The following is a 27,386-nucleotide window of genomic DNA, read 5'->3' on the forward strand; positions in this document are numbered from 1 at the left end:
AGAGATGCATAAAGGAAATATTCTAATGACAGCTGGAAAGGCTTTGATCCCTTTCCAACACTGCACTCATGTCTTTGAAATGCGAGTTTGGCAGTGCTGGAAAGGCTGGGCTCTTTGGCTCTCTTTGGCACGAGCCCATGTGACAGACATTATGTCCTCTATCAGGGGACCCACATAACCTTGAGAAGTGTAAGCAACACTCACAGATTGTGTTGGGTCAGATAGTCTGGGCTGATAACAAAGCAGCCGCTGCAGCAGGAGGGAGTCAGCCCAGTCCAACACAACTGAAAACTCTACTGACCTGGTAACTGTTGGGTCTGCTGCCTGCAGCTATGTAGTTGGACATGAACTACAAAAGTAGTTAATTTATGCCTTCTTGAGTGTAGGAATGTGGCGATGATGGATAGGGATGGGAGGTTATTAGAAACATGGGGGGGAAGGAGAGGATGGAATTCCAGCTTGTGTTTTTATCTCTTACACACACGCACTGGTTCCTTTGCATACAAACTCTTGGCTGCCTTCATGTGTACACAATCCAAGCCCTTGCTTGCACACTCACACCTCTGCTCATGCATGCACACGCAGGCACATGTTCACGCACTTACCAGGGCTTTACCTGGGCTGAGTGCTCATGGATGTTTGTGTGCTGGGGGTTGCTGACGGCTTTTGTAAAGTGCTTTGCATTTACACTCATCTGAACACGAGCTGGTTACACCTCCTCCTGTGTGGACTTGTTGCTAAAAATCCTCTGCTCTTACACCATGTGAATGTATTCTGCTCCTTTACAGGCTTTGGTTGGCCATCAGGGAATGGGTGGTCAGAGAAATACTCTAAAGCTGAGTCCAATTGACTAAGTTCAGCGGATTTACCTAAAATCTGAATTCAGGCTCATCTGACATCACTGGCCAATTAGTTTAATGTTGTCTGCAGTAATAATCTGTGTACAAAACAGCCCAATATCTTGAAGCACGTAGCCTGGATGCAAGGGAGGCAGTGATTATGGCCATGAGCTGAGGGTATCAAGGGGGACTGGACTGTGTAAAAAATAAGCAAAGCAACATCTGAGAATGAAGAAATAGAAGTTTAGATTATTTGAAACCATAATAGAAGTGTGTGATTATAGTTACTCCTACAGGGATTTGGATGGGCCATAAAGCATTTGCATCCAGAGTCAACAGCAGTCTAAACACAGACATTGGACCTTTCCTTCCCACTGCAATACAAAACACAAACATTTTTCTACTCAGAGGTACACAATGCTTCTGTTTCTGTCCTTTTGTCTCTCTTGCGTGGACTATGTCACTCCAACGTTTTCTCTAACACTTTCTCTCACTGTTTTTACTGATGTTGCCTGACATGAAGAAATACACATCATCTCCTTCACATGCACCCATCCTATGTTACACATTCACCCAATGCCCTTACATGTTCATTTGGAAATGCACATTGGTTCTCATATATAATATATATATATATTTATAATATCAAACTTTTGCTTGTGGACATGTGTAAGTATGAGCCCATGTTTGGGCTCAAGAAGGTTTGTGAATTAGATTATGCATAGCCTCAGAATGCTGTGCAGATGCATGCAGAAGAAGCTTAAGAAGCCAAGGGGAAGGTCTGTGTATTTTCCATAGATGTGTTGGGAACAGCGGAGAGATGAGAAATGTGTAAAGGGTCACAGTGCTGACCTTTGCTTCAGGATGTCATCCACATCCATCAGAAGATAAACACTATATGGGATGGAAACATATCCTTCCACTGGTGTCCCCAAAGAGCACATATTCCTCCATGAGTCAGCGAGGGCCTGGGGACACCCAGCCATGAACTATTTTGGGGGCAATGACTTCAGCAAGTGGCAGGGGAAGCTATTGTGGAAATATGAATGTGTTTTCCACTGGGGAGTCCTCCAGGGAAGGACAGAAAGATCTCGGTGCTGAGCCAACTCCCCTATTTTTTCTTCGCCCTCCTGGGAATGAAAGCCTTGCAAAGTATGGAGGGAACCCTTCTTACTGCATCTCAGGGCTTCTGGTTTGTGAGAGTTGTGTGAGCCCTCTGCACACCCATGTACATAGGAATAGGGGGACTTTAGGAAGCAGAAATCAACCCGCTCAAGACTGTCATAGTGTCCTTTCCTTACAACCTTGACTTGGTGTGATCCCTTTCCATTGTTTTCACCTGACCAGTGACAGTGTCACTCGTCCTGGATTTAGGTTGTGTTGGCACAGCACTTAACATCAAAAGGCAAGGGAAGCAGGAGACAGAGAAGCAATGGATTTACTCTTGTGGTTCCCATTTTCTAGCTTTACTTTGAGTTAGAGCATCATGGTGCTAGTGGAACCAGCGTGGCACCATGGTCCATGCTTCAGCAAGTAGCTCCTCCTGTACTCCAGGGTTAACCAAGTCTGCTTCTGAACAGGAGTGCTAGAGGTAGTTCCCATGACCATCAAGCTAAGGCCTTGACTTTTCTTGCCTGCAAGCAGATTGCACCATAACCTCCAGACATCCCAGTAGCTAAGAAGAAATGCTGCTCATATTGGAGGGGCAACTTAAGTATCCTTCAGGAATTTATCTTGTGTTATGGTACCACTGCTGTGGAGATCTCTTGCAGGGAGATCTCCTGGCCTAACTTTGCTGAAAATAGCAAAGCAAATAAAAATAGCATTCCAAACACCCATCCTGTGTCAGACTTCAACCATATACAAGGGACTACCACTGGAACTAAAGGAGTACCTTTATGAGCTGGTGCTAATTCTTGAGCCAATCTGAAGATGTGAAATTTGGTTTTGTGAAGGAAAATTAGAGGTAACAATGATAAACAGCTTAGAGGAAATCTGCAAGGTAACTGCTGATGAAAAAAGATTTACTCACCATAGCACACAGTTAATTCCATTGACAATAAATAGATTCCTACACTTATCTTAGGAATGTGGGAAGCTTTATGTTTTTACCTTGGCTTTTGTGGCCTTATTTAATCGATGGGCTGACATGCTCAAATGAGATTCACTATATGAACGCAAAGCAATTGAGGTTTGGGAGTGGGTTATTAAAATATTTCAGGTAATTAATACATAGGACATTACAAGATTTTTGCCTGGGTTGCAGCACTTCTTCTATACTTTGTTGCTTTTTGTATTACCTTAAAAAAAAAAAAAGAAAAAGAGAAACAAAAAAAAGCTTTTCTTTTTCTACAGGGCATACTTGGATGTCAATGAACTGAAGAACATACTCAAATTGGATGGATCCACACACCTCAACATCTTCTTTGCCAATTCCTCTGAGGAAGAGCTGGCTGGAGTGGCAACTTGGCCCTGGGATAAGGAAGCTTTGATGCATCTAGGTGAGTGATAAAGATGTTTCTCTGTAAAACATTCCTTTGAGTCACTAAGAAAGAAAGACAAATATGTGTTAAGCTCCATTCTGATTTCTTATCATTCCTCTAATATATAGTCAGGGGAAAAAAAGCATTTCATGATTTCCCAGATACTGGCTCACAACCAGGAAAATATTAGGTTATAAACCCAAAGCATATTATGGTATTTGTGGATGATGTCAAGCTGAAAGTATTTCACCTTTTAAGTGAAGCTACTTTACAGGGCATTCACTCCACTTTGTAAAGAAGACTTGGGGGGGGAATAGGTAGGAGAATGCTAGACAGAGGTGAATTTTTAACCTTAGCCTGTTACGTTCTGATCCTTATTTCATTACTTAGTAAGTGTTCAATTAATTTTCTTTTCAGACTTTTGTTAAAATTTGTTGCTATTTTTCTCTAGCAATTTGCAAAAGAGCAAACTGCTGAGAGATTGTATTTCCAATGTTGATGTGAGTGGGACTGGAAAGAGTTCACCACCCTGCAGATTGCCCTGTGTGTTTCATAACTAAGTTTCTGAGTAGTGCCCTGTACCCAGGGATCCCAGACAAAGCTGTGCAACCTCCCAAATGACTCATTTCCCTGATACCTGCAGTGCCACCAGACCTGTGCTCCTTGCAAAATGTCAAAGTAAACCCAAAAGGCTCAGAGGCACCAAGGGAGTCTGTGTGTCTCTTAACTGCACAAACCTCCCTGGGGCTGCAAACCTGTTCTGGTCATCTTGTCAGAACAGAGATTCTTGCAAGTTTTCCAGATCTTGCAAGTTTTCTCTAGCCTGTCCAGATCTTCCAAGGCTACAAGTGAAATCTGCTTTCAGCCAAGTTCAGGCTGTTTCAGATAGTTACCTACCCCCACACTGACCAAAGCAAAAAAGATGTGGTAAATATATAATGCCCAGCTAAGGAGAGCAAATACAGTGTTTGCTCTAAAGCATACCCTGTATAATTTATTTAAAATGCTGAACTACAGCCTGATCCATCAGTCAGGGTGGTTTTTCCATGTTCAGAAATGCAGTACTCAAAACCTAGAAGGTAACAGCTCTTTATAGTCACTTGTCTTCTTAGCTGAGAGAAGCTCCATGGACAGACCAAAGAGTTGGAGCTGGCTGCCCTACTTCAGTTAGTAAATGTTTTATTATGACATCCAGCTCTGCAGCTGTGCTGGAAGAAGTGTGAGCAAACTTCCCTTCCCAAGGCCCAGCACTGACACACATCCAGTCTCCTGCTGAGCCAGGCTGGAAGTGAAGACACTTCCACTTTGACTTGTCTCCAGCTCCATCTCCATGGGTTGCTGCTGGGAGCACCCAAACCAGAAGATGCTGGGAGTGCCTGCCAGCAAGCATTCCTCATGGCGACATCTGGCAAAAACAAAGAGAGAGATTAACCCCCTCCTTGGCCAGAGCCCACTCTGCTGTTGTTTCCATCACTTTGTAATACCACGGCCCCACTCCTGAACCAGCCCTGTAGTAACTCTGTTTGCTCCTGATTGTTCAACAGTGTGGGTCACTGGTGGGAAACATTAGCCCTAATGCCACTGCTGGGGTGAACTAGAGCTGCAATGTAGCCAGTCCTTCTTGAAATGAGTACTTCCACATCTTCCCATGGTGTTGCCATGGGAGGAAACAGAGAACAAGGAGAGAGCTCCAGAGTGTCATGAAGAAACTTCTGCAAGAGGGCTGGGGCTTGCCCGAAGCCCTGATGACTTCTACTGTCACTTTGTTAAGCTAATTGTCAACATTGTGGCTGAGCATAATAATTTAAATTCAGCTCCTACAGTGTATTGACAGAATTTATTGACCAAAAAAGAAAAAAAAAAAATCTCACGAGAAAAAAGACATTACCAACTGTTTAAAGTTGACTTGCAGTGGAAAAAAAAAAGTAATAAATAAATAATTTCCTGTCACAATAGCTCTCCCAGACCTGTGCTTGGTCTCTAAGAATTCATCTTTAATCTTTTTCACTCTCTTCTGTAAATCAAATATGTACTTAATAAAAAATATGAAATATGTCCCGTGGTGCAGATCTAAAGGCTTGGATAGAGATCGCCTGGATGAGGGAGTTTATCTTTTCTGTAAAACTGCAATTGATTTAGATTCTTGACAGCTGTGAAAAATATAAATTTTCTACAAAGGCAAAAATAAAATCTCCCTCTCCAGCTGTCTCAGGACTGTTGTCCAACTGTCCAACAGAACCAATTGGGCTTGTGGAGAACTGGTGTAAGGACCAGTTCAGTGCTTTGAAAAGGATTTGCAGACACTGCATATGGAGTAATAAGTATGATGCTGCAGTGTCACTGATTACATTTACCCTTTTGTGTCTGTATTTAATTTTTCACTTCCATTTTAGTCCTATATGTGTGTTTGTACATGCCCACTTGACTCCTCTCCACACGTGCATGCACAAAGGGAAAGTCTCTGTCACTATGAGTGCATTCATCCATCTGAAGTGGTCCTTCCCCTCCAGCATCAATAACGTTTCAGCTGGACCATTGTATCATGTGTGGACTTGAAGGAAAATGTGAAACAACTGGGAAAGAAACAAAGCAGAACAACAGTCAGGGGGGTCTAGCAAAAGGACTGAGCTACAGGGAGAGGAGGAATCGATTACAGCTATGCAGACTGAAAGAAGTGGGGATGATGATAATCTCATAAAAGCTGACGAAAGGGGAGGAGAATCTTCTGTTCTTCTTATCCAAGTGAGGTAGGACTTGAAGTCATGAACTTCAACTGCCAAAAAATCAATTCAGATTAGATGTGAGTGAAATCCTTGCAGCCATAAGGATACTGAGTGCTGACATTGATTGCTGGGGCAGTCATGACATCAGGGGTTGTAAAGAGGCATTAGAGCGATACGTGTAAAGGGTTGGTATAGTCCTAATTGTTCCTATGGTGCATGAGAGAGGAATTAGATAACTTCTTAAGATCTTCTCAGTCTTATTTTCTTTTCATTCCATGATTATTGTAACCAAGTCTCCAGGCAGATGAGAAAGAAGAGCCTATGATGTCTCAGAACCTGGTGATCTCATCTTTCCTGTGCTACAGTCAATGATAAAGTTCCTCCTGCCAAAACTTTTTCTTTCCTCGTTGTCTCTAAATTATTAGTGTACCAAGATTTATTTTCCCACTATAGCTTCTACATAGCACTCTCCTGTTCTCATGGTAAGCAATATACACAAACGGTTTTAAATAAAAGGCTTGGAAGAGTTGAGGTCAACAAGCTAAATAAAGAATACGTGAAGCACATCATAAATCCAAAGGTGCATCTAGCCAAACTAAAACTACAATTCTTATTATGAATTCAATACACTGCATATCCTCACTAATTTACTAGTTGTTTATCTACACATAATACATACAAAAACAACAACAAAAAAACCCTATTTGTTTTCTTTGTGCACGTTTAGCAACCATCTATTACCACATTCCAGGATTTCATTTTTTATGACACGTTTGACTTATGCATATTCATTAGTGGACTGTGCAGCTCTGATCACACTCAGCTCCTCTGAGTGCATGAGCAGAGTCTGTTTCTGACAGTTACATCAAAGCTGTCTGTGTGATCAGAGCACACCCCACAAAAGCTGTTCCAGCCTTGGCTATATTCTGGTCTTCTTTGCTCAGCTGTTAATTTGCAACTATTGGTGCAACCTACTCCAATTTTTAGGGTGTTTCAGAAGATAAATGGCTTCTATGGTATCTTTCCACTGTGGAATAATATAGAGAGTGCTCCAGGTGTGTTTTGTTTGTCTCTTGGTATCAAATGCATCACTTACACTTATCTGAGCAGTATCATTCTATTTAAGTAGGCAAAATGATTTGAAATTGCAGAGTATGGGGTAAAGGCACGTAGTAGTCTTCCTTGACTTAACACACCACCCAGACTGACCATATTCAGTGGAAAGACCTATTGTCACTGATTTTGGGTTAGGGTGTTGGACTTTGTCCCATGATTCCTTATCCTCAGAGCCCCAGATTGTGGGTGACATTAACCCTTGCTGTGCAATTTCTCTGAGCAGGAAATGGTACAAAAAGCAGACTGTGCTGTAGAGGATTTGATCAGCTGCTGGTGGATCTGCCCTTAGGATTGTTTTCCTTTCCCTTTTCTTACTGCTCTGAGGAAGACAAGGCAAGTGAAGCTCTTTGTTTTTTCCCTTGCAGGTGGCATTGTGCTGAATCCTTCCTTCTATGGTATCCCTGGCCACACACACACCATGATCCATGAGATTGGGCACAGCCTGGGGCTCTACCACGTCTTCCGGGGAATCTCTGAGATCCTCTCCTGCAGCGACCCGTGCATGGAAACTGAGCCCTCCTTTGAGACTGGGGACCTCTGCAGTGACACCAATCCTGCTCCTAAGCACAAGCTGTGTGGAGATCCAGGACCTGGCAATGACACGTGTGGTTTTCACAGCTTCCTAAACACACCATTCAGTAACTTCATGAGCTATGCAGGTACATCAGTTTCCTTGCTTTGCTCCTGGTGTCTGTAGTTGGGTGGGACAAAAGAGAAGCAGTGTTACCTGTGGGTTCTAAAGTCCATTTCATGTGGAGCTTTATGCTGACCTGTGTGTCCTTTGCTCCAGGACCAGACTCAATGAGGGGTCAAACTTGACAGCCTCAGGCATCCTTCCCAGAACCTGAAGGGCCCTGTAAGAAAGCTAGGGAGGGACTTTTTACTAGGGCATGTAGTGATAGGACAAGGGGTGATGGCTTTCAACTGGCAGAGGGGAGATTTAGGTTAGACATTAGGAGGAAATTCTTCACTGTGAGGGTGGAAGAGACCCTGGCCCAGGTTGCTCAGAGAAGGTGTGGGTTCCTCATCCCTGTAAATGTTCAGGGCCAGGTTGGATTGGGCTTGGATCATATTGTGTTTGTCTGTCAAGCATCCATCTGTCCAGTTACCCCCAACTCTGTAGCAAAGCACGAACTGAAAGGGTAATTTTTTTCCTGAAAATAACAAGTTATGTCTAGAAGATCAAGATGTGTGAGGAGCTGGACTTGTAAATTGTTTTTACAAGTTCAAATAGCCATGGTGTTCCCAAATAAAAAGATAAGTTGGCCTTTTAGATGACTCTTCATGAAACCAGCAAGGAATTCTGCCTCTGAATTCTCTTGGAATAAGCATCCCAGCAAAGTCTCTTGAATTTCTCTAATCATTACTTCATCTGAGGATCATGAACCTTTCTTCAAATTGAATGAGCAGGTGAAATACCTTTTTCCCTTCTCCTCCCCCAGAACACAGCCTGTGCTGATGTTTGAGCAGACAGGATGCAGGTCATCTTGCTCCTGTGTCACAGTCTCACTCCTTTGTCCTGCATGTATTTTATTGTTCCTTTATGATGGCTGTTAAGGGCCTTTGTCTCCTTCTGGGCTTCTGGGAAGAGTATTTATGGCTTTTACAACATGCTTAGGGGCAGACCATTGATAACCATTGAGGAAATCCAGAGATGTCATATTAAAGCAGCTTTTTGCAAATTCCTGTGTGTATGCAGATATTTTCACCCTGGTGGTGTCTGTCTATCTGCAGTGTGTGTTTGATGAGAGGAGGTTTGCTGCTCATTTGGATTAGGAGAGACACAGGATAACACAAACTGGTGTTTTCTTACTGTGGTAGGATGCACCTGGGGCTGTAATCTGAGCAGGATCCCAACTGGAGCTGTGTCCTTTTGCTTGCAGCTCAGTGAAGATGCAGTAAGGGTTTCATTTAGCCAGCAAATTCACACTTCTCATTAGAACAAATTCATATTTTTATTCCTCCTCTTGAGTTCCACAGACATCAGAGCATCTAGTAATGCTCTTGCACTACTGAACAGCCAACTTTCATGTACACGTGGGACTCTCCCAAAAGCCTTTGGTGACCTGCATCTTCCCAGGAATGTGTAATATTTGACCTGTGCAAAATTGTCATTGTTGTTTGTGCTGTGGCAGCTTGCACAGGTCCCATCTAGGACTGAGCTTTGCTGGGCTGAGAACTCTGCAGGCACATGAGAAGAAACACTGTGTTTTTTGGAGCTTTTCATCTGATGGGAGTAGTACCAGAAAAATGGTTAAAGTGGTAGCAGTAAGTTCTTCATCACAGCTCCTCTGGGTGACTTTGTACAATGTATTTATTCTTTCTGTGATCTGCACAATAGAGAAATATTTATCTGCTTTTCTGGGACACTGGAGTTGCAAAGCTGTGTGGTGTTCAAAGAGCACTAGTTGTGTGTTTTATGGGAAATGATCCAGCAAAAGGATTTTTCCATTTTGAATGAAAAAGAAATCTGAAATGTCAAAAATGTTTATGAGGGGCTCAGGAGGGGTTGGAATCATAATGGTAGTAAGGGAGGTTTATAATAGAAATCAAGGTATTTTACTGCACTATTGAATTATAAATTTTAATCAGTGTTTGTAATGTTTTTTTAATTAATATTTGAGAATTTTTTTACTTTTTCATTAGAAAATTTCTGAACTTTTTAAAAATCAGTTTTTTCTGTTCTCTTGAGCTAATAAATCTGTCAAAGTCTGTTGCACACAGTTTGCATGAATCTTAGCCTATGCTTTATCCCAACACTCTCTGTCCCTTGCCCTTTCAACCTCTCTTAGAGGTATTATTTTAGGCATGAAAATCTTTTAAGCCCAGAGGTTGACTGGTAGCCCCAGTTCTGACTAGAAGGTGCTGAATTCCATTTCTTCACCTCCACATGTCTCTGTCTCACCTAGGTATGATCTCTAGGTGCTTCATATGTATCTCAGACCAGAGGGAGAGAACATTTATTGATTTTTTTTTCTTTTAAAGTTTTGTTTCCTTTCACCTGCCTTCACAAGTGATGACTACACTGATTTGTTCACAGGCCATTGACTTTTGAAGGCTCCAAGAAACCATCCTGCCCTTTGCTGCCATTTGCCAGGCTGTAATTCTCTACTTGCTCCCACCTTCTCTTCCCACATGGCTGATGTGACTTCTTTAATTTCAGATGATGACTGCACCGACTCCTTCACACCCAACCAGGTGGCCAGGATGCACTGCTACTTGGACCTCGTCTATCAGAGCTGGCAACCTGTGAAGAAACCAGCTCCTATTGCCATTGCCCCCCAGATAGTGGCTCGGACCTCCACCTCTGTCACCCTGGAGTGGTTTCCACCCATTGATGGGCACTTCTTTGAAAGGTGATCAAACACTGCTCTGTACTCATGCACTGAACTGAATGGGAAGGGGAGGAACAGGAGAAGGGGGCCCAGGGCCCCACCCCAGGAGCACAGATTTATTGGGTGCTGTGCTCAGTCTGGGTGAAGACTCTTTCCTAAACTGGTTCACACTGAGGAGGTTATTGATCTGTTTTCTGCTCTTCCTTTCTCAGCCTGTAGCACTCAGCTGAGGGCCATTGATTTGCCACGTAAAGGGCAAAGCTTTTTCCATATGTTATGGGAGGAGTTTTCAATGATTCTGGCTCTCTGATTCCTGCTGTTACTGCTCCTCACAAATACCTGTGGGCCTTGGGTCTGCTGGCATGTTCAGCCTCCTCCTCTTGCACCTCTCTTGTGCAAGGACAAGGTGAAGATTGTTTCTGCTCCTGTGACAGCACAGAGCTGATGGGCAGCAGAGGTGGGCAGGAGGCACAGAGGTGACAGGGCCAGAGAGAGGGACAGATGCTGGGAGCTGAGACAGGCTGAGTCAGGGGTTTAGGACCCTGAGTGTCATGCAAGTGACATCTTGCTGCACCCTGAGCTGAGCATGGAGGTCAGAGTATGTGTGTGGGTCTGTCTGATAGGCATGCAGCTCTGTGGTACCAATAGAAATGTGAATACAACAAGATCTGTACCATTTTGCAGTTCGTAGCCAGGGCAACTCTAGCCCAGGATGACCTGAGCAACTGAGTGGTTCATTTAATTACTCGAACATAGCACTTGGATGAGGCACAGGAGCTTTGGGAATCCTGGCAGAGAACTTCCTAAATGTCTGACCTTCTTGCATTGCTGTTAACTCCCCTTCCCTGGTTGCATTTCTTCTCTACTTTTTGTTTTATTATTTCACAGTGAACAAACTTTGCCTGTCCTTCAGGACTGAGTACATATCACAGGAGGTCAAATTTACAAGCAAATTAGCACCCAAAGAGCTGCCTCAGCACTGCTGCTTTGCTCAGTGAGAGCACCTTGAAAGCCACTGCCTCCATCAGGGATGAAATTCCTTCCAGCACTGCTAGGACACCATGGCCATTTCAGTAGCCAGCTCACACTTTCCCTGCAGAGGCAGAGAGCTGCCACTTTCTGCTCAGATGAGGTTTTCCACCTTTATTGCAGATTAGTAAAAGGAGGGCAATGAAGTCATATTAGGAGCTTATAAAGAGAGGTCTTATGCTCTGAAAAGTGTTGCTTTAATTGCAGCTTTGCAACTCAATCCTTTTATTCCCTACCTGTGGAAAGGGCTTACGTGAAGATCTGAAAATTAATTCAGAATTTTTTAGTCCATAATCGTTTTTAGGGAAATTAAATTTCTCCAATTGAATTTAGATTTCAGAAGACACTTATTGTGTATTAAATAAATACCATCTGCTTCTTAAAACATATTGATGCAGAGTTAATTGATATGTAACCAAATATGTCTTTATTACATATTTCTTATAACTCAATCAATATGTTCTTAATAACCCCTAGTTAGCTGCTTCTTAAATAACATGCAGTTGATAGCCTGATAAATCTAAAATTTCATAACAAAGTTATCATATGTTAAATAAATAGTGAATTTCAAGGGAAAAAAGCCCTCCTTTGGGTTTTCAGATCTGTGTGCACAGTGTGACTGAAAAGATTTAAAGAGACAGCTTCAAATAATTTTGAGTCCAATTATTTGCTAAAATAGGATTCCCAATGCTAACAAATAGAGAAATGCTGACGTGACCATTTCAAAATGCCACTGAAATACAGAAATGATCCTGCCTAAAGCATGCCCAGATTTCTGATATCATAATCAAGCAAGGACGGTAGTAGTGTGATAGTGACTAATGCTGGAGCAGCTCACGTGCTGCACTCTGAGCACTGATGTGCCCAGCACTGCTCAGGGAGACCCACGCCTGTATCAATTTCTAAAACTGGGTCACTGTGCAAGACAAGTAGGAGGCAAAATTGGCCAAGGATAATCTTATCTGTGTGTGGGAATACTGTAAATCTTTGCAGATATTTTTACACAAAGTGCACACCACGGGCCAAATTTTGCTTGCCTCACTTGAATGAATAAACTCATTCATTTCAATGGGACTATTCATGGAAAAAAACCAGAAGACTGATACTCAACTGCTGAGTGCCTTGGGCCTGGTTTCGAATGCACGGAGGCCCCTTCCGTGCTGTTTTGACAGTGGAAAAGGGCTTTAAGAGGATGAATGGCTCTGGATACATTAGTGAGTATTGTGGCCCAATATAAGTAGATCTCTATCAGAAAACGGTTGTTAATGAAGATCTGACATAATGTGGGAGGAGTTCTGGGGGGTTTTCCAGCCTGGCTCTAGCCTGGCTCCATAACATCAGCAGTTGGAGCACATCAGGTGTGGTCCTGGGTCTCCTCTCCACAGTGGTTCCAGATAAAACTGGGTCCAGCTTCCATGCTCTAGGACTGCTCCAAGTGCTGAAAGTGAGAAGATGAAGAGTTTCACTTCCAAAGGTCACTTCTGATCCAAATTACAGTGCTGCCATAAGCACATTCAGTGTAACTCACTGTCCCTCTTATTCTCTGGAGCTGTGCCTAGGCAGTGGCCTCTGCTTATTGGAGGCCAGGAAGGGAAATCTCAGCCTGGTTTTCAAAAGTGTGATGCTAAGCTGGTTGTATCCATGGGCTGAGGTCCTGACAGGTCTGCAGCTGAAGGGAGATGGACCATGGAAGTGTAAACCTTCTCTTTGTTTAGGTGTTTGGCACAGATGGCACATTACTAGGTGCTTTTCACTTAAGAGCTAGGTTGTAGGAATTACATTATTAATTATGTGGATCTGGGGACAGAGAGTTGTGCTCATAGTTCTTGTAAATTTGGGGTTGGCTTTCCTGTGTCCTCACAACTTGGTAAGAGTAACTACATGAGCTGTGCACAGGACTAAAAGCTTCCTTCTGGCTGACCCTCCTTTACCTGTTTAGTGTATTCAATTGATGGCTGTTTAATTGCTCTAAAGAGTCATTTACCTGCACATAAATTTACCATTGTGTGTTTGACCCTAAATTCCTGGCAGCTAGTTGAGCTTCTAAACATCTCTAATAATCACATATATCAAGAACCAGCATTTCTTCTTGTTGCTACTACACAAGGGATTGGAATGCTCCCCCTTCCCTGTCCTCCCATTAAAAAAAAAGAAAAGAAAAAACACATGAAAAATGTTGCATCATATGTAATAATAAAATAATAATAGAGCCAACAAAACAAGTGAAAACAAGGGACAAAAAGAAAACTCTGTTCATTTCCTGGTTGCATCTATGAGATGCATTCATCTGCTGTCGCTAAGCATCCATTCATGTGCCTCCTGTTTGATATGCACAGGCAGGATGTAAACAGTTATTGTGATAGGGCTCTGCTGCAAATTCTGCTTGGACAGAAAACTTGGAATGCATCTGCTCTTCTGAGTTTTCATTGAGGTGACTACATTAATTTCCATGAATCTGATACTATCTCATTCTTAGCAAGCAAGTATTTTGGTCAGGATGGTGTCCCAGATCTAGATGGCTGGGCTTGATAATCACTTGCTTATACCTTGCTGCAAAGTTTCAGTGCCTTGGAGGGGAGAGCACTAATTCTGAATTTCAAGTAAGGAGATAAATTAGTCTAAGAACAGGTACTTTTTAACTGAAAGAAAACAGAGGGTTTACTAGTGTTGACTTGCCCATTGAACTGGTGCTGGCCCAGAAGAGAACTGAGCGTTTTTCAGCAGTAATCTTTAGATTTTGAATCCACTTCTGAAATATCATGCTGTAGGAATGAATTCCTTCTGTGCTCTGAACTTCATAAGCTGGAATTTTCCCAGTACTTGGCTTAGTAGAAAACAGTGAAGTCTAGATTTTCCATTACCCTGCACTTTGGGGCATCATGTGCCCCAGTGTAGAAGGTGTCAGATATGCTATCATTCCTAATTAATACTGTTTTGAACCAATTTACATTCATTTTGTCTCAATGTCAGTGGCTGCATAAGGTGTAAGGAGCTGGCTTAGCTTTTCATAAGCCTTTAAACGCAGTTCCATAATTAGTTTTGACATTCATGGTTGTTTGTAGGATTTGTGTCCAAGAGTCTCCAGACCAAAAACGTTACCCCAGGAGTCATCCCCTGTGCAATTCCCCTCAGTCAGTGGAGTTACATCAGGGTAGAATTTGGCTCCCAGACTGGAAAAGTAAAAAGAGAAAGTTTGCTCATAGTCTTTCCCACATGATGCTCCTTGTGATTTCTCTTACCTCCAAGTCCTTGCTGGTAAAAGGAAATGTTTGCCCATAAGCCTACAGTTTTTTTCCACCATGGCAGCCTGTGATGAAATTGTATAGCTGCTAATTTGAGTAAAAAGCAGTTCTAATTGTGGAAACTTGGCTTTCAAAGCCCTCTCCTCATCCAGGACCAAGCGCTAGTGCAGAAGTCTCTTTGTAGAGAATCTGAAAGATTATTATTACAGGGACTTCTAGCCTGACTTTTGGTGGATGTGTCTGAAAAACAACTGCACAATAATAATTCTACATTTTGATTTCTCAGTACCTTTTATTCTGTTTTTGTTTTTTTTTTGTTTTTTTTTTTTTAATATATCAGATTTAGACACTTACCCCACTGCTTATTAGGCAGTGGAGAAATCAGAGAGGCAGGCAATGTTGTACCAATAGTGCAGGTGGGTGAAGTGAGACAGAGGGAGAAGTTATTTGCAACTTGTCCAGATTTATTCACTACCAGCACTACAGATCATCCAGGAAAGAGGAGGCCACCTTTGCCTCTCTCTTCTGTGTTCTACCCCATTGCCACATTTTATTCTTCAGAGGTCTTCAGCAGGTGCATCCCCTTCTGCACTGTCTGCAAGTTCAATCATTCACTGTCTCTGCGTAGGGGTGGCTGTGGGCCATACTGAAATGGATACCAGTTTTACCACTGATTCCATTCCAGTTCCCCCCTGTTGACAATCCCTGCTTCCACCTAATTAAGCCAACAGAAAGTTGACTTTCAAATAGATACCTGTCAACAAGCAGGAGATGCTAAGCTGGGAAGCAGCTGAGCGTGTGGCATCCGTAACACCAAAGGAAAAGGAGGTCACGAGGCCTGGGAGGGCTGTGAGGGTAAAAGTACAGTCCCAGTGTCCTCACTGAGGAACCAAAATAACTTCTTCCTGAGGATCACAGTGCCCTTAACAAAGCAGTGCTGAAATAAATTGTGCAATGGGAGATGGTTAAAATTTGTGTGGCCACCATTGGATTATTGGTGGCCAATAATTGGCCAATGGCCATCATCCAGTTGAGTCACCAGTAATGTTGGTGACTCATTCCACACTTACTTCACTTACTTAGGTAGTTCAGAGAGTGCACCAGGTACTACACACAAAAGTTTTGCTTAAAACTTCTTTCCTAGATGCATTTAGTAATTTTTTTTCTTCTTTTTTTTCTTTTTATTTTAGTGGGTAGTATTCCTTATAGTAGAACAATGAATTTGGACTAATAAGCCACTTACTGGGATGAGTAACCACATCTTGTGGGTCATACACGATTTCTAATTTTGCCACCAGAAGGAATGTAAGGCTGAACTGTGCTAGCTGCATCCTCAGCTGATATAAATCATCCTAACATTATAAAAGACATTAGAGTTACACCAGTTCACATCAGCTTAAACCCTGATCATGTGTTAGCAAAAGTATTTATGAAAAAGTATTTATAAAAAAGTATTTAGGAAAAGTGTTTCACAACCCACCTCTTTTCTAGGCTTGTAATGATTTGGGCTGTGGCCATACACCTCCAAAAGCAGGCCCATGCATACATAGCAAAGCCTTTCTTTGCAGACCAGCTCTGTCTAATTTCTGTGACTTTACCTCCTCCAATCACCAGTGAGCTTAAGGCCTTCACAATCCTGAAGACACTACAAGTTTCTGCAATAAATCCATGGTGGGAGCAGACACAGATCCCAAATCACCTGTGGCTGGTATCTCTGCTCTGACTACTAAGCAAGACCTATTTTTTGTGACAAGGTTTGATCCAGCTTTAGTGCAGTGAAGGGGGCAAATAGAAAAAGAGATTGATTTGTGTGATTTCACAGGGTGCTGTCAGGTTTTGTTGGGTGGCTTCTCACAGATGCTGTCTACCCAGATTTTAGCCCAAACCTACAGAGGGTCAGCCTCAGAAAACACTCCTGTCAGCACCTTGAGAAAAGAGGGTTAAGTGGAACTGAATTCTGAGTCTTATTGCTTTTCGTCTAGTTGAATAAGCAGCTCATTCATCTGTTACTAAGTTGGTGTGTTTTCCTGTTTTCCTGGCCTCCTAGAGAAGTGGGATCAGCATGTGATCTGTGTGTGGAAGGAAGAGTCCTGGTGCAATACGCCTTCAGCGCCTCTTCCCCGATGCCCTGTGATCCCTCCGGGCACTGGAGCCCACGGGAAGCAGAAGGTGAGTTCAGAGATGGGGCAAAGATGTGGCAGGGGAGAAGTTGGGCCAGAAGAAAGGAAAAGCCACAAAGCAATTGGGAAAATCTGGAAGAGAGGAATTGTTTATGCCTGTCTGTAAGAAAACTAGAGGAGAGATGGATGCACTGTGCCCCAAAGTAATGCCACTGCCTGGAATACCTGTGTGCTGACCCCTATGTCCTGACCCTGCCCATGAATTAAATGAGTTCTGGGAGCTGAACCTGAATTTCAGAAAGCAGCTGAGTGCCAAGAAATGCTGACCATTCACATCTGCCAGATGAATTCCCCAGGGGAGCTGATTACTACTTCTACTCCAGCTCTGAAAGTGAAGAATTGCATGTTATTATTTGGGCCTATTTATTTGCATTGGACAGTAGCAGGCTGCACAGTCAGGCAGGCTTCATGGAGTGGAGATGGTCCTTTTGGCAAGTACTCTACAGCATTAATTCAGGTGACTATGTCAAGCCCTGTCTAATTCAGGGTGTTTTGTGTGTCATTCTTACTGCTTCTCTTGGAGCATGTGGTAGGGAGAATGTTCTGCAGAGCTGGTCATACAATGCCATTAGATCTCCATCATTAACCACTCCATATTAGTACCTTCCATTATGTGACTAGGTAGATGTGTCAGAGAATATTTGAGATTATACCAGACAGAGCTCAGTAATCACAAGTTATGGTTTGGAAAGAGCAGGATATTATTTCTATCTGTTGGTCACAATCTGTTCCTTCAGGAGCAGCACACTCTGGGCCCAGATTTCACTGTCAATGCACAAGTGGGCTCAGTGAACTCAAAAGACCCATCCCTGGATGTTACAAACTCACTATACAAACTCCTTCTAATATTATGGGCTTCCCTGTCCTGCAGTTAGAGTACATGGGAGTTATTGGACCAGAAGAATTATTTGTAAGATCATATGGTGATACGTGTGCTAGCACCCAAGAGCCCTCTCAGCTTTTAAGGTCAGCTGTGTCCCCAACTGTGTGATGAGACAAGGTGTGTGGGAAAGTGTCTTCTGCCCTGCACAAGCATCTCCCAGGGTGGGGACCCAGCAGAGGTTAGAATCATAGAATCATAGAATTAGCCGGGTTGGAAGGGACCTCAGAGATCATCTAGTCCAACCCTTGTTGTGATTCAACTGACCCCCCCAGTTTGGCCATCCAAGGGCAGAGTTTGCCAGGCACACAACAGACTGCAACCTGCCCGTGGGTGGTTGATGTTCCAGAGTTCCATCCTGGGAAGCAGAATTCTGGCTGTGAGTGTGACTGGATTAGCAAGTAAACAGGATTAGCGAAATTTGGATTGCTTGCAGTAGTAGTGTGGGGTGAAAGGTGGAATTTCCACTTAGCCAAGGATTACAAGGCTTCGAAACCTGGTTTTGTTTGGAACAAAACCTGAAACTTTTTTAATTCTCCATGAAGGAAAATTAAAAACAATAAGTTCTTGAGGCTGGCCAAAATGTTTTGTTTAGCTCATATAATTCCTCTTTCATGAACTTGGGTTAAATTATGACATTTGAAAATATCTCTATTTAGGGCAAATCTAATCTAGGGCGAAAGCTACTTCTAATATGAAAACGAAAAGTGTTTCAAAATGCAAAATGAAATTACTTCTTCCAAAAATACCAAAACATGATGTTCCAGTATTGTTAGAACTTTCTTCCCATTTTCTCTTCCAGAATAAAACTGTGGCCAAATAAACCCAGTTTTGCAAAGTGTTTTTATTTTGGAAGAACTGCATATTCCATTGAGATACACAGTTCCATCAACATTTTCTCCAATGAGCTCTGATTTGAAAATGTCTAGATCTCACACGTCTTGCCAGCAGCATCATTCCTAGAGAAACTAAACTACTCAAAGATTTATTACTCAGCTGCGTTTTGCATTTAATTTCCTCTTCTTACAGTGTGTGCCTGCATGTTCTTAACTCTGAAGGGTGCAGTCTGATCCTTATCTGTCTCATTCAATTGCTGTTGTGCCATTTCCTCTGGAAAGAAAATTTGGGATACCTATCCTTGAACTATGTAATAAGTTGTCCCCACTTTAGGGTAGGAAACATACCACATGTATGGTGTTTGTTGCTCTGTAACTTTCTGTCATCGCTACCACCCTTCCTGAGATTCAGGATCTCTGCTTATTTGCACTTGGTCAGAGTTACAAATAGCACAGTTAGATCATTGTTTGGCTTCTTTGATTGTCTCTCTGTGAGTACTCAAGCATGTAAGCTCAAATTGAAATTCTGCAAGTGTTCATGTGTGTAAATCTCCACTGCTTGAATGGTCATGGAAAGTGGATACAGAAGAGGTGCAAATGGAACCAAAATGAACTAATTTTAAAATCTGAGATCACACTCATGGAAAATGTTTCATAGTACTACTCATCCAGCTTCTTACCAGAAATCCACGTTTCTCCCATGTCTCTGAAGTGGCTCTGAACCTGGTTTGTCTGGTTTTGGTTTCCTGACATCTTGGGGGTGATAACGTAACAGGGACTGGGCCCTTCCTCATGCCCTGCCAGCATACAAGCTTTGTGGAGTCCAACTGGGATGAGATAGTTTGTGGTTCTTTCCCAGCCACTTGTTCCCCTTGCATGAGAAGCCCTTTGCTGCTTGGCAGGAGCTGTGGGAAGGCACTGGATGAAGATCAGCTTGGTTTGATTTACTCTTTGCCTTCACTGTAGAGCACGGAAGCTCTGACCTACCTGGGATTCTCACCAGCAAACCTCACAGCACCTCTACAACTTGGTTGATGGGTTTTTTTATATATATGAAAGGTGATTTTGGCTCAAACCCAAATAAGTACCTTTGCTTACCATGCAATATATGCAGATACCAGTCAATTCCTACTGCCTGGCTCTCTATTGACTGGAAGAAGTGTGAGAATACAATTTAAAAAAATATTAATGCCTTAGTTTGCTCTAGTGCCCTGTCTTTCCCAGTGGCCAGTATTTCACTCATGAGTGATTAGTTCTGTGTTTTCAAGTGGAATTGTCATAGCTGGACCTTCGAGTCTCACTGCAATGGTCCCGTTGTCTTGAACATGTAAAAAATTCAGCAAGTTGTGACAGTGGTCACACACCGAGAAGCTGCTGACCCCAGCTGGTGTCTCAAGTTTCTGCCCATGTGATGGGTCAAGGGAGGGACATTTATCCCAACCACTTCACTTAACACACCAGGCAGCAGCTGATGTTTTGGGGAAGCCTCCCTCCAAACATATACCATTCTTCCTCTCTAACTGGTGAAGGGATTTGGCTTCTCCCCACAAACATCGGATTCACAGTTGGTTTGTGCCAGGCAAGTCATGATGTTGGATGAGGTGCTGTTCTATGCCTGATCTTGCTGATGATCTCATAACCTTAAGGATTTTAGAACCTGAATGCACAGGGGCAATATGGCTACTATACCATTATTTAAAAAATGCAAATATTTGTTATTTGCATATTACTTACCATTCTCTAGAAACCTAGAATGCCATAGAATAAAGTTCCCATCCTCTTCCACAATTAAATGAGTATTTTGTACTCAGATCTAAGTGTCTGACAATATTTAAGAAAACTACTCTTTATCTCAACTTCATTAAGGTCTTTAGTCTATGGATGACTACCATCAAGCTCCCATTTTGGGTAATGCTCTGCATTAAAATCCCTGGATGCTGACTTCAGCCCACCTAACTCTGGGGATCATGCCCTGCTCTACCAAGACATGTAGGTTTATTCACTGTTCACATCTTACAGAGGCCTTGAGCTGGAACCCAGGTGGAGACCACTTTGAAAACATCCAAGTCTGTGAGCTGTTAATCACCTCCATGTTCCTATCTGTGAGATGGCAGTGATAAGCTTTACATATCTTTCCAAAACCTTCTGAGATACTGGAGTTAAAAACCATCTTCTTAGGGCTGCAGCCAGGAGCTCACTGTGAGAAAGTCCCTGGTGGGCCCAGCAGTGACTGCTGTCAGGTAACGTGAGTTGAACGGGGTACTTGCTACTCCAAATGATTCTATACACAGTCCTTGCAAGCTTGCCAGGGGGAAAAAAAAACCCAAACCAACTGAACATGTGAATTGGAACTCTGTCTTTCTTCAAAATCTCTCACTGGTGTGATCTCTCCAGATGCTGGGGTTGGTGGCACTCCTGCTGCTCTGTGGCATGGGAGGAGGAGAGGAGAGCTCTGGGGTCTGTGCTGGTGAGGGAGAAGTGCTAAAAGCTGTGCATCTGCAGGACAGTCATGTGGGATCGTGGGGAGCACTGCCTGAGATACCAGGAAATCTATTCTGCATCTGGGTTCACTTGGTATGGACAGGAGAATTCCCTGTGCTGTTTATCCTTGACAAAAGAGGCACATTTCTAACACTTCATTGGATCACAGACAATAAGAATAACCTTCACACATTGCCCTTTTCTCTTTGAATTAGCAGTGATGTCCTGTTTGTTCATGTTTGCCCAGTGCTTTATCTTGCTTTCTTCCTTGGATGCAAACAGCTGTGCTTTCTCTCTCTTTTTATGTTTTTTTTTTTTTACCTCTGTCTTCTCCATTTCTTTCCTCTTGTTGCCTTTCTTTATCTTTTCCCTTTCTCCTTTTCTGTATTTTGCCTTCTCCATGTCCTGTCTGCTCCCTTTTTGTGTGATTATTTGGGAAGGAAGAGGGAATTTATAGCTTTCACTGGGTTCTGTTATCAACTGTTCCACCCATCTGACCTCTCTGGATCTTGCAGTCCATGCCTCTGTGCCAAACTGGAGTGTTACCATAGTATTTGGGAAACCAGCAAGCATTGTGGCTTTCATTAGTTTTTAGTAATACCTCCCATGTAGTTAAACACAGCCAACAGTGAGAAACGTAGAAACACAAGTGCCTGTTGTTTCTTACAATGAGTGCAAAGAGACAGCTCAGACCTGTGCTCCATGTGCCTCCAGAGAAAGGAGTCTTACACCATGTGTTAGCTTAGCTTGTACATGACAGAGGAGGAGTCAACAGCATGGTGCAACAGCTTCTTGGAACAAGCAAAAGCACTTTTCTTTATCAAAGAAAAGAAAAAAAGGTTCTCTTTTTTTTTAAAATGACAAGCAGGGGAGTAAGCTGGAGCACAGAGGTAAACTGAATGCAAAGTGACTCTGTTTATTGGGTGAAGTACCTGGTACTTTGCTTCCACCAATTAGTCTTTCAGCACTGGTGACAATGACAACCCATGTCCTCTACCTTCTTTTATGCCTTGTCTTTTCTTCCTCCTTTGTTTCCAGGCCATCCTGATGTTGAGCAGCCCTGTAAATCCAGTGTCAGAACATGGAGCCCCAACTCAGCAGTCAACCAACACACAGTGCCCCCAGCCTGTCCTGAGCCTCAGGGCTGCTACCTGCAGCTGGAATTCCGCTATCCCTGACTCCAGAGTCCCTTACAGTCTGGGTGACATTTGTTTCCCCAGACTGGGACTCCAGTGGAGCAGTGAATGACATCAAGTTGCTCACCATCAGTGGGAAGAACATTTCTCTTGGGCCGCAGAACATCTTCTGTGACATCCCGTTGACCATCATGCTGGATGCAGGACAAGTGGGTGAGGAGGTGTATGGAATCCAGATCTACACCCTGGATGAGCACCTGGAAATTGATGCTGCCATGCTGAGCTCCGTCCCCCACAGCACACTGTGTGCAGACTGCAAACCCATCCAGTACAAAGTGGTTCGGGACCCTCCTTTCCAGTCTGGGTCTCCAGTTGTCATCTCAAACCTCAGCAGAAGATTCATTGACATGTAAGTACTGCTTTCTAGAGAGCTGAATAGACTTGTTCAGGGAAAAGTGAGAATCTGCTCTTCTCATTCTTTTAATGTCCAGCATCACGATAGATTGTTGGAGTTTGAGCTAAGTAGATGTATCAGGTTTCACCAACAGAGAATATTCTCAAAGTTTCTCTCTGAAACCAGGACCATCACCCACTCAGGTGAAGTACCCTGAGATTTTGTGGATTATTTTTTTGAGAAATTTCTAGGCTAATTGTGCATAAATGTGAAAATCAGGCTTTCCTGAACCAGAAAGGTTATTGCAAACCACCCAAGCTATGATAAAGTGGATGTTTACAATAACCTAAATGAAGACTTTAGGAGTAACGTGGTCGTAATTTCTGTAGGAGTTTTTTGAAAGTAATATTTTGATGGAGAAAGAGACAGAATGGCTTTCAGTGGTGGAGAACCAATTAGCTCCACAAAGGCTAAACTAAGGATGCAAGAAATACACTTGCATGTTCAGGTGTACGAACGTATTTCAGCCACTTTCTGCTTTCAGGAGTCACAAAACCAAACTGTGTTTAATGAGATTGCTGTAATGTAGCAAACATACCAAATGTGCTACTTGGTTGCAGGGACTGTTTCATCCCAGATGCAGTTATTCTTTGTTGAGGGAAATAAAAATTGTTGATGATATCAAGGACATCCATAATCTACTCATAGACATTCTGTAGTAGTAAGAGACACATCTTTTACATGACATGATTCTCTGGAAATGATCTACTCATCTGCAGGGACAACTTGAAGCTCTTTCAAAAAATGGATACCAGATAAAAGAAAATCTGCTAAGAAAACTGCACGCTAATTTAGAAAAGATGATCTAATTAGTACAGCTAATATCAAGGAAGTGTACATCATTATGGCTTCCTAAAACATATTTAAATATAATAAAAAGTATTAATTAACAGTTCAGTAATCATGAGCTACCATCCCTTTCATGTCCCAATTATACAGCTCAGAAGATGCAAAATGTCCCTATGGATTTAACAATTCAAGGTAATTAACAATAGTGAATATAAAACCAAAACCTAGGACATCACTGAAAGTGAAGAACTGAAGTTACTCATGTGTTGAAAGTTAAGCATGTGCTTAAGTGCTTTCTTGGGTTGTAGCCTTGTTCCAACAATTGCTGGCTCTTAACATGAGATGAATATTGGCATAATGGAAACATGGAAAATGGTGAATTTTCCCAGGGTTTTGCTGTGAAAGCATCTTTGCCTGAAACCTGGCCCACTCTCCTTGGAAAATGGGACTAGTATGGTTTGAAATATTTGCATACCTTAGCAGAAGTTCCCACAGAAACAGGTCCAGTTTCGAGTTTATAACAAAATGTGGAAGAATAAAAGAAGAAAAGCCTAAAACCAACTTGTATTCTGAGGTCTATCCCTTTTCTTTTACTATGATTTTGTGGGTGGCTTCTACCTTATAGCCAGCTGTATAGTGAAAGAGTTGTATAATACTTGAACCAGTAGCCAGGGATTAATGATAATTTTCCTGTGCGTCATTGAATAAATCCCATCAGCTAACATTACTGTACCTGCCTCTATGTCTCAACTAGTTCCATATCTAGCTTAAAATCAGACATAAATTTTACATTAGCCTTTCTGGGCTCTACCTGTGATCAGCAGGAAGAAATGGATGCTCTTGGTGGCCCAGCCAGCCTACCAACCAAACCCAAACCAAACCCTATTATATAGCTGGCCTCAGCTCATCTGTGTCTTTCCAAGGAGTATGAGGAAAATCCAGCCAGTGAGCTTCCAGGAGGTGTTAGGAAAACTAAAATGAAGTTTTTAGTCACTGGATGAGGAGTCAAAAATGCAGATTCCTTAGCACTTAGTTGGTTCCTTAGCACTTAGTTGGTTCCTTAGCACTGAGTTGGTTTGGATTCAAGATTTCAGCATGTGTTTTAAAGCTTTAAAAGTGGAATGTTTTTATTTATTTATTTATTTTTTTAATCCTAACTTGTCTATGCACCCAACACTGACTGTCCTTCTGCTGGTGGGTCACACAGACTCACACTGCTGGGCCATACCTTGAGGTGCATCAAAGTCACTGAAACTCTGCATGGGGTGGTGTGTATATGGTAGAGGCAAAAAGCAAAATGAATTTCCCATTAGCACCTGGTGCAAAGAGTGGCCACAGTCCTTACACTGCTTAAGGAGGAAGGAAGGGAAGATGCTTCAGTGAAGTCAGAGATAGAGATGTTGGGCTGTGCTCCTGCATGCACACATGTATAGAGGTAAAGACAATCTCTCTCAGACTGTTTGCATCTGCCTGTTTGTCTTGTTCTGTACAGATGGAATTCAGCTTATCTGTGCAGCCAGACCTTGCAGCCCCTTTATCTCTCTCTAAGCCCCAAGCCAGTTACCCCTCCTTTATGCTTTTGCATGTTTTCCATATTAAACAAAATAACCCCCCCACACGTTCTATGGAAGGTTAGTTTGAAGGCAGTGGCATATCTTTAATCTTGCCTCCTCTTACCTTGATCTTCACTTTCTCTTTTTCTCCCAAAGAAAATATTTGCTTGAGCTGTTATCTGTGAGCAAGATCCTTTCCCCAGATGTGACGATGCTGAAAGAAAATAATTTCTCCTACCTTCTTCCCACCAAAGAAAGGGCCTTTAATGGATAACCCTTGCCTAGTCAGCACTGGGTGCTCCACAGAAGAGAGTAAATAACTATTACAGTGAAAACTTTTTATTAAGAAATGCAAAATAATATCAGACTTTCCCTTCTCAAGCTGAATTTTAATCTCAGCTCGTGGTTCAAGCTGAGTCTAGCAGTGATTTCTAAGGCACAGGACCTTATCCATGGACCTTACAGAAACCAGGCAAGATAACACTCAGTTCCATGGAGTATGGTCAGCCAGAATGGCTGGTATCTGTGATACAAAATGAGAATCAGAGTCTGGGAAGATAGCAGCAAGCTAAATAAATCAGTGGGGGGAAAAAAAGAGGTGAGGTCAGGCCAGGTGCAGCACAGAACTGCTGAGTCTTCACACTGCAGCAAGCGATAAGGAAGGAGCCTCATCTGTAAGCTTCACAGTCTCACTATTTAATCCAAACTTTGGGTTTGGCTTTTATATAGAGGGTTTCACTCTGTCTCTTCTCTAGAAATAATGCAAAGAGAGCCACCATGGCAAACACAGCTGTTGCTTTGCCCTTACTCTGGCCCTTGTACTCTCATGTTTTGCTCTGTGTAGCAACCAATGATGTTTTAAGAGCTCAGTGAGAAGCCAGTGCCCACGATATGCTCTCTGGAGGGTGTCACAGGTACAGCCAGGTGTCAGTGCCACCAGGAGAGTCAGGGGTGAGCATCCTGTTCTCCCCATTGTGCTCTCAGTAGCTGAATTTGGGACTTGTGAGCAGCCGGGTGTGCTGGTGGGATCTGTGCTCTCCCCGCTGGCAGGCTGAGCTGTCAGACACCGAGGTTAGTTTTGGAAAGTTGTCAGAATGACTGGAAAAGTTTCTAAGAATTGGAAACTTTCCCAACTTTTCTGCCACAGACTTTGTAGGAAACCTCAAAATGTGGTGGATTGCGATGGATCGAGTTGCCTTTGTGCTGGTAACCTGTATGTTTTTTTCAAGACAAAAGCATTGACTGAAATAACCTCAGAAAGAATCCCAGCACGAAGCCCTGGTGAGAGTTGTGGTTTAGCAGAGATGAGCAGCCACTACTGCTCTCCTGTGATATATCAATCTGAGCCATTCCTACACTAACTAGAGCTTTAGTACCTAAGTGACACCTTGAGATGCTACATTCATGCTTGAAAAAGAAAGAAAAAAAGAGAGACTGAGAGAGAAACTTGCATTTTCCTTTATAGAGAATATGTCTTCTCAGTTTTGGCTACTTTACACCTCCAATCAATGGCTAAACTTTTTCTATTGCTCAATAATAGTTGGAAGTGACTGTTTAATATCTGTGTGCAGTTGTTGTTCAAGTAAGAACAGGATTTTTTTGTTGTTGTTGTTGCATTCAGCACTAAACTTGCAAATTCTATGGCATTTACTGTGTTTTAACTGTACACCTGTGACTGTGGGGTGCACATCTCACTCAGGCTTCTTGGAGTGGTGGCAGAATGAGCAAGAAGTGACAGTCCTCAAGATTACAGGGCTGCTGTGTGGTTGCTCTTTGAATTTCATGTTCTTTAGCCCTATGCTTTATCCAAAACTTTTGTTTCAAAATCTGTGTTATTGATGCACTTCCCATTTTTTACTGGTATCCAGTCCAAAGAGCACATGGCAGGTGATTTGTCAGAAACCCCAGATGATGACCAGTTGAAGAGGATGGAAAACCATGCTTAGACTGAAGGTCCCTACAAATACGAGCAAGTAGAGAGGCTGGAGAATCAGCTGTGGCTATTTATAATGAGCAATAATTCATTACTGCAATTATTGATGTGCTGTTAGCCTCTGAACTCAAGGCTGCATTTACATGACACAGGCCCAGCTGAACAGAGGACTGGAAAAATATGAATATCACAATGCTGATATGTAAAACCTGGTCCCTGCAACACTAAAATTTCATGGCAACATCTGTCCTTATTATGGCATTCCTTTCTTCATCTTGAAGATCTATTTCTCTATTTTCTGAAGGTCTACCAGCCAGAGGAATGCATGATCTAAAGCAGCTGAAATGGATTGCCAGATCCATCTGTCATGAAGATAA

The 27,386-nt window shown here is 42.6% G+C and overlaps 1 protein-coding gene across 1 annotated transcript in view; it reads left to right on the forward strand.

Annotated features, from left to right (window-relative positions):
- The window catches only part of PAPPA (pappalysin 1), a 174,176-nt gene that overhangs the window by 49,203 nt on the left and 97,587 nt on the right, over positions 1–27,386 (forward strand). Inside the window, 6 exon segments of the mRNA XM_008499328.2 lie at positions 3,195–3,340; positions 7,527–7,820; positions 10,325–10,517; positions 16,815–16,936; positions 22,183–22,317; positions 22,320–22,689. Of these exon segments, the coding sequence (XP_008497550.2) occupies positions 3,195–3,340; positions 7,527–7,820; positions 10,325–10,517; positions 16,815–16,936; positions 22,183–22,317; positions 22,320–22,689 (1,260 nt within the window).

This window comes from Calypte anna, chromosome 17 (assembly GCF_003957555.1).
Source record: "Calypte anna isolate BGI_N300 chromosome 17, bCalAnn1_v1.p, whole genome shotgun sequence".
NCBI classification, from domain to species: domain Eukaryota; kingdom Metazoa; phylum Chordata; class Aves; order Apodiformes; family Trochilidae; genus Calypte; species Calypte anna.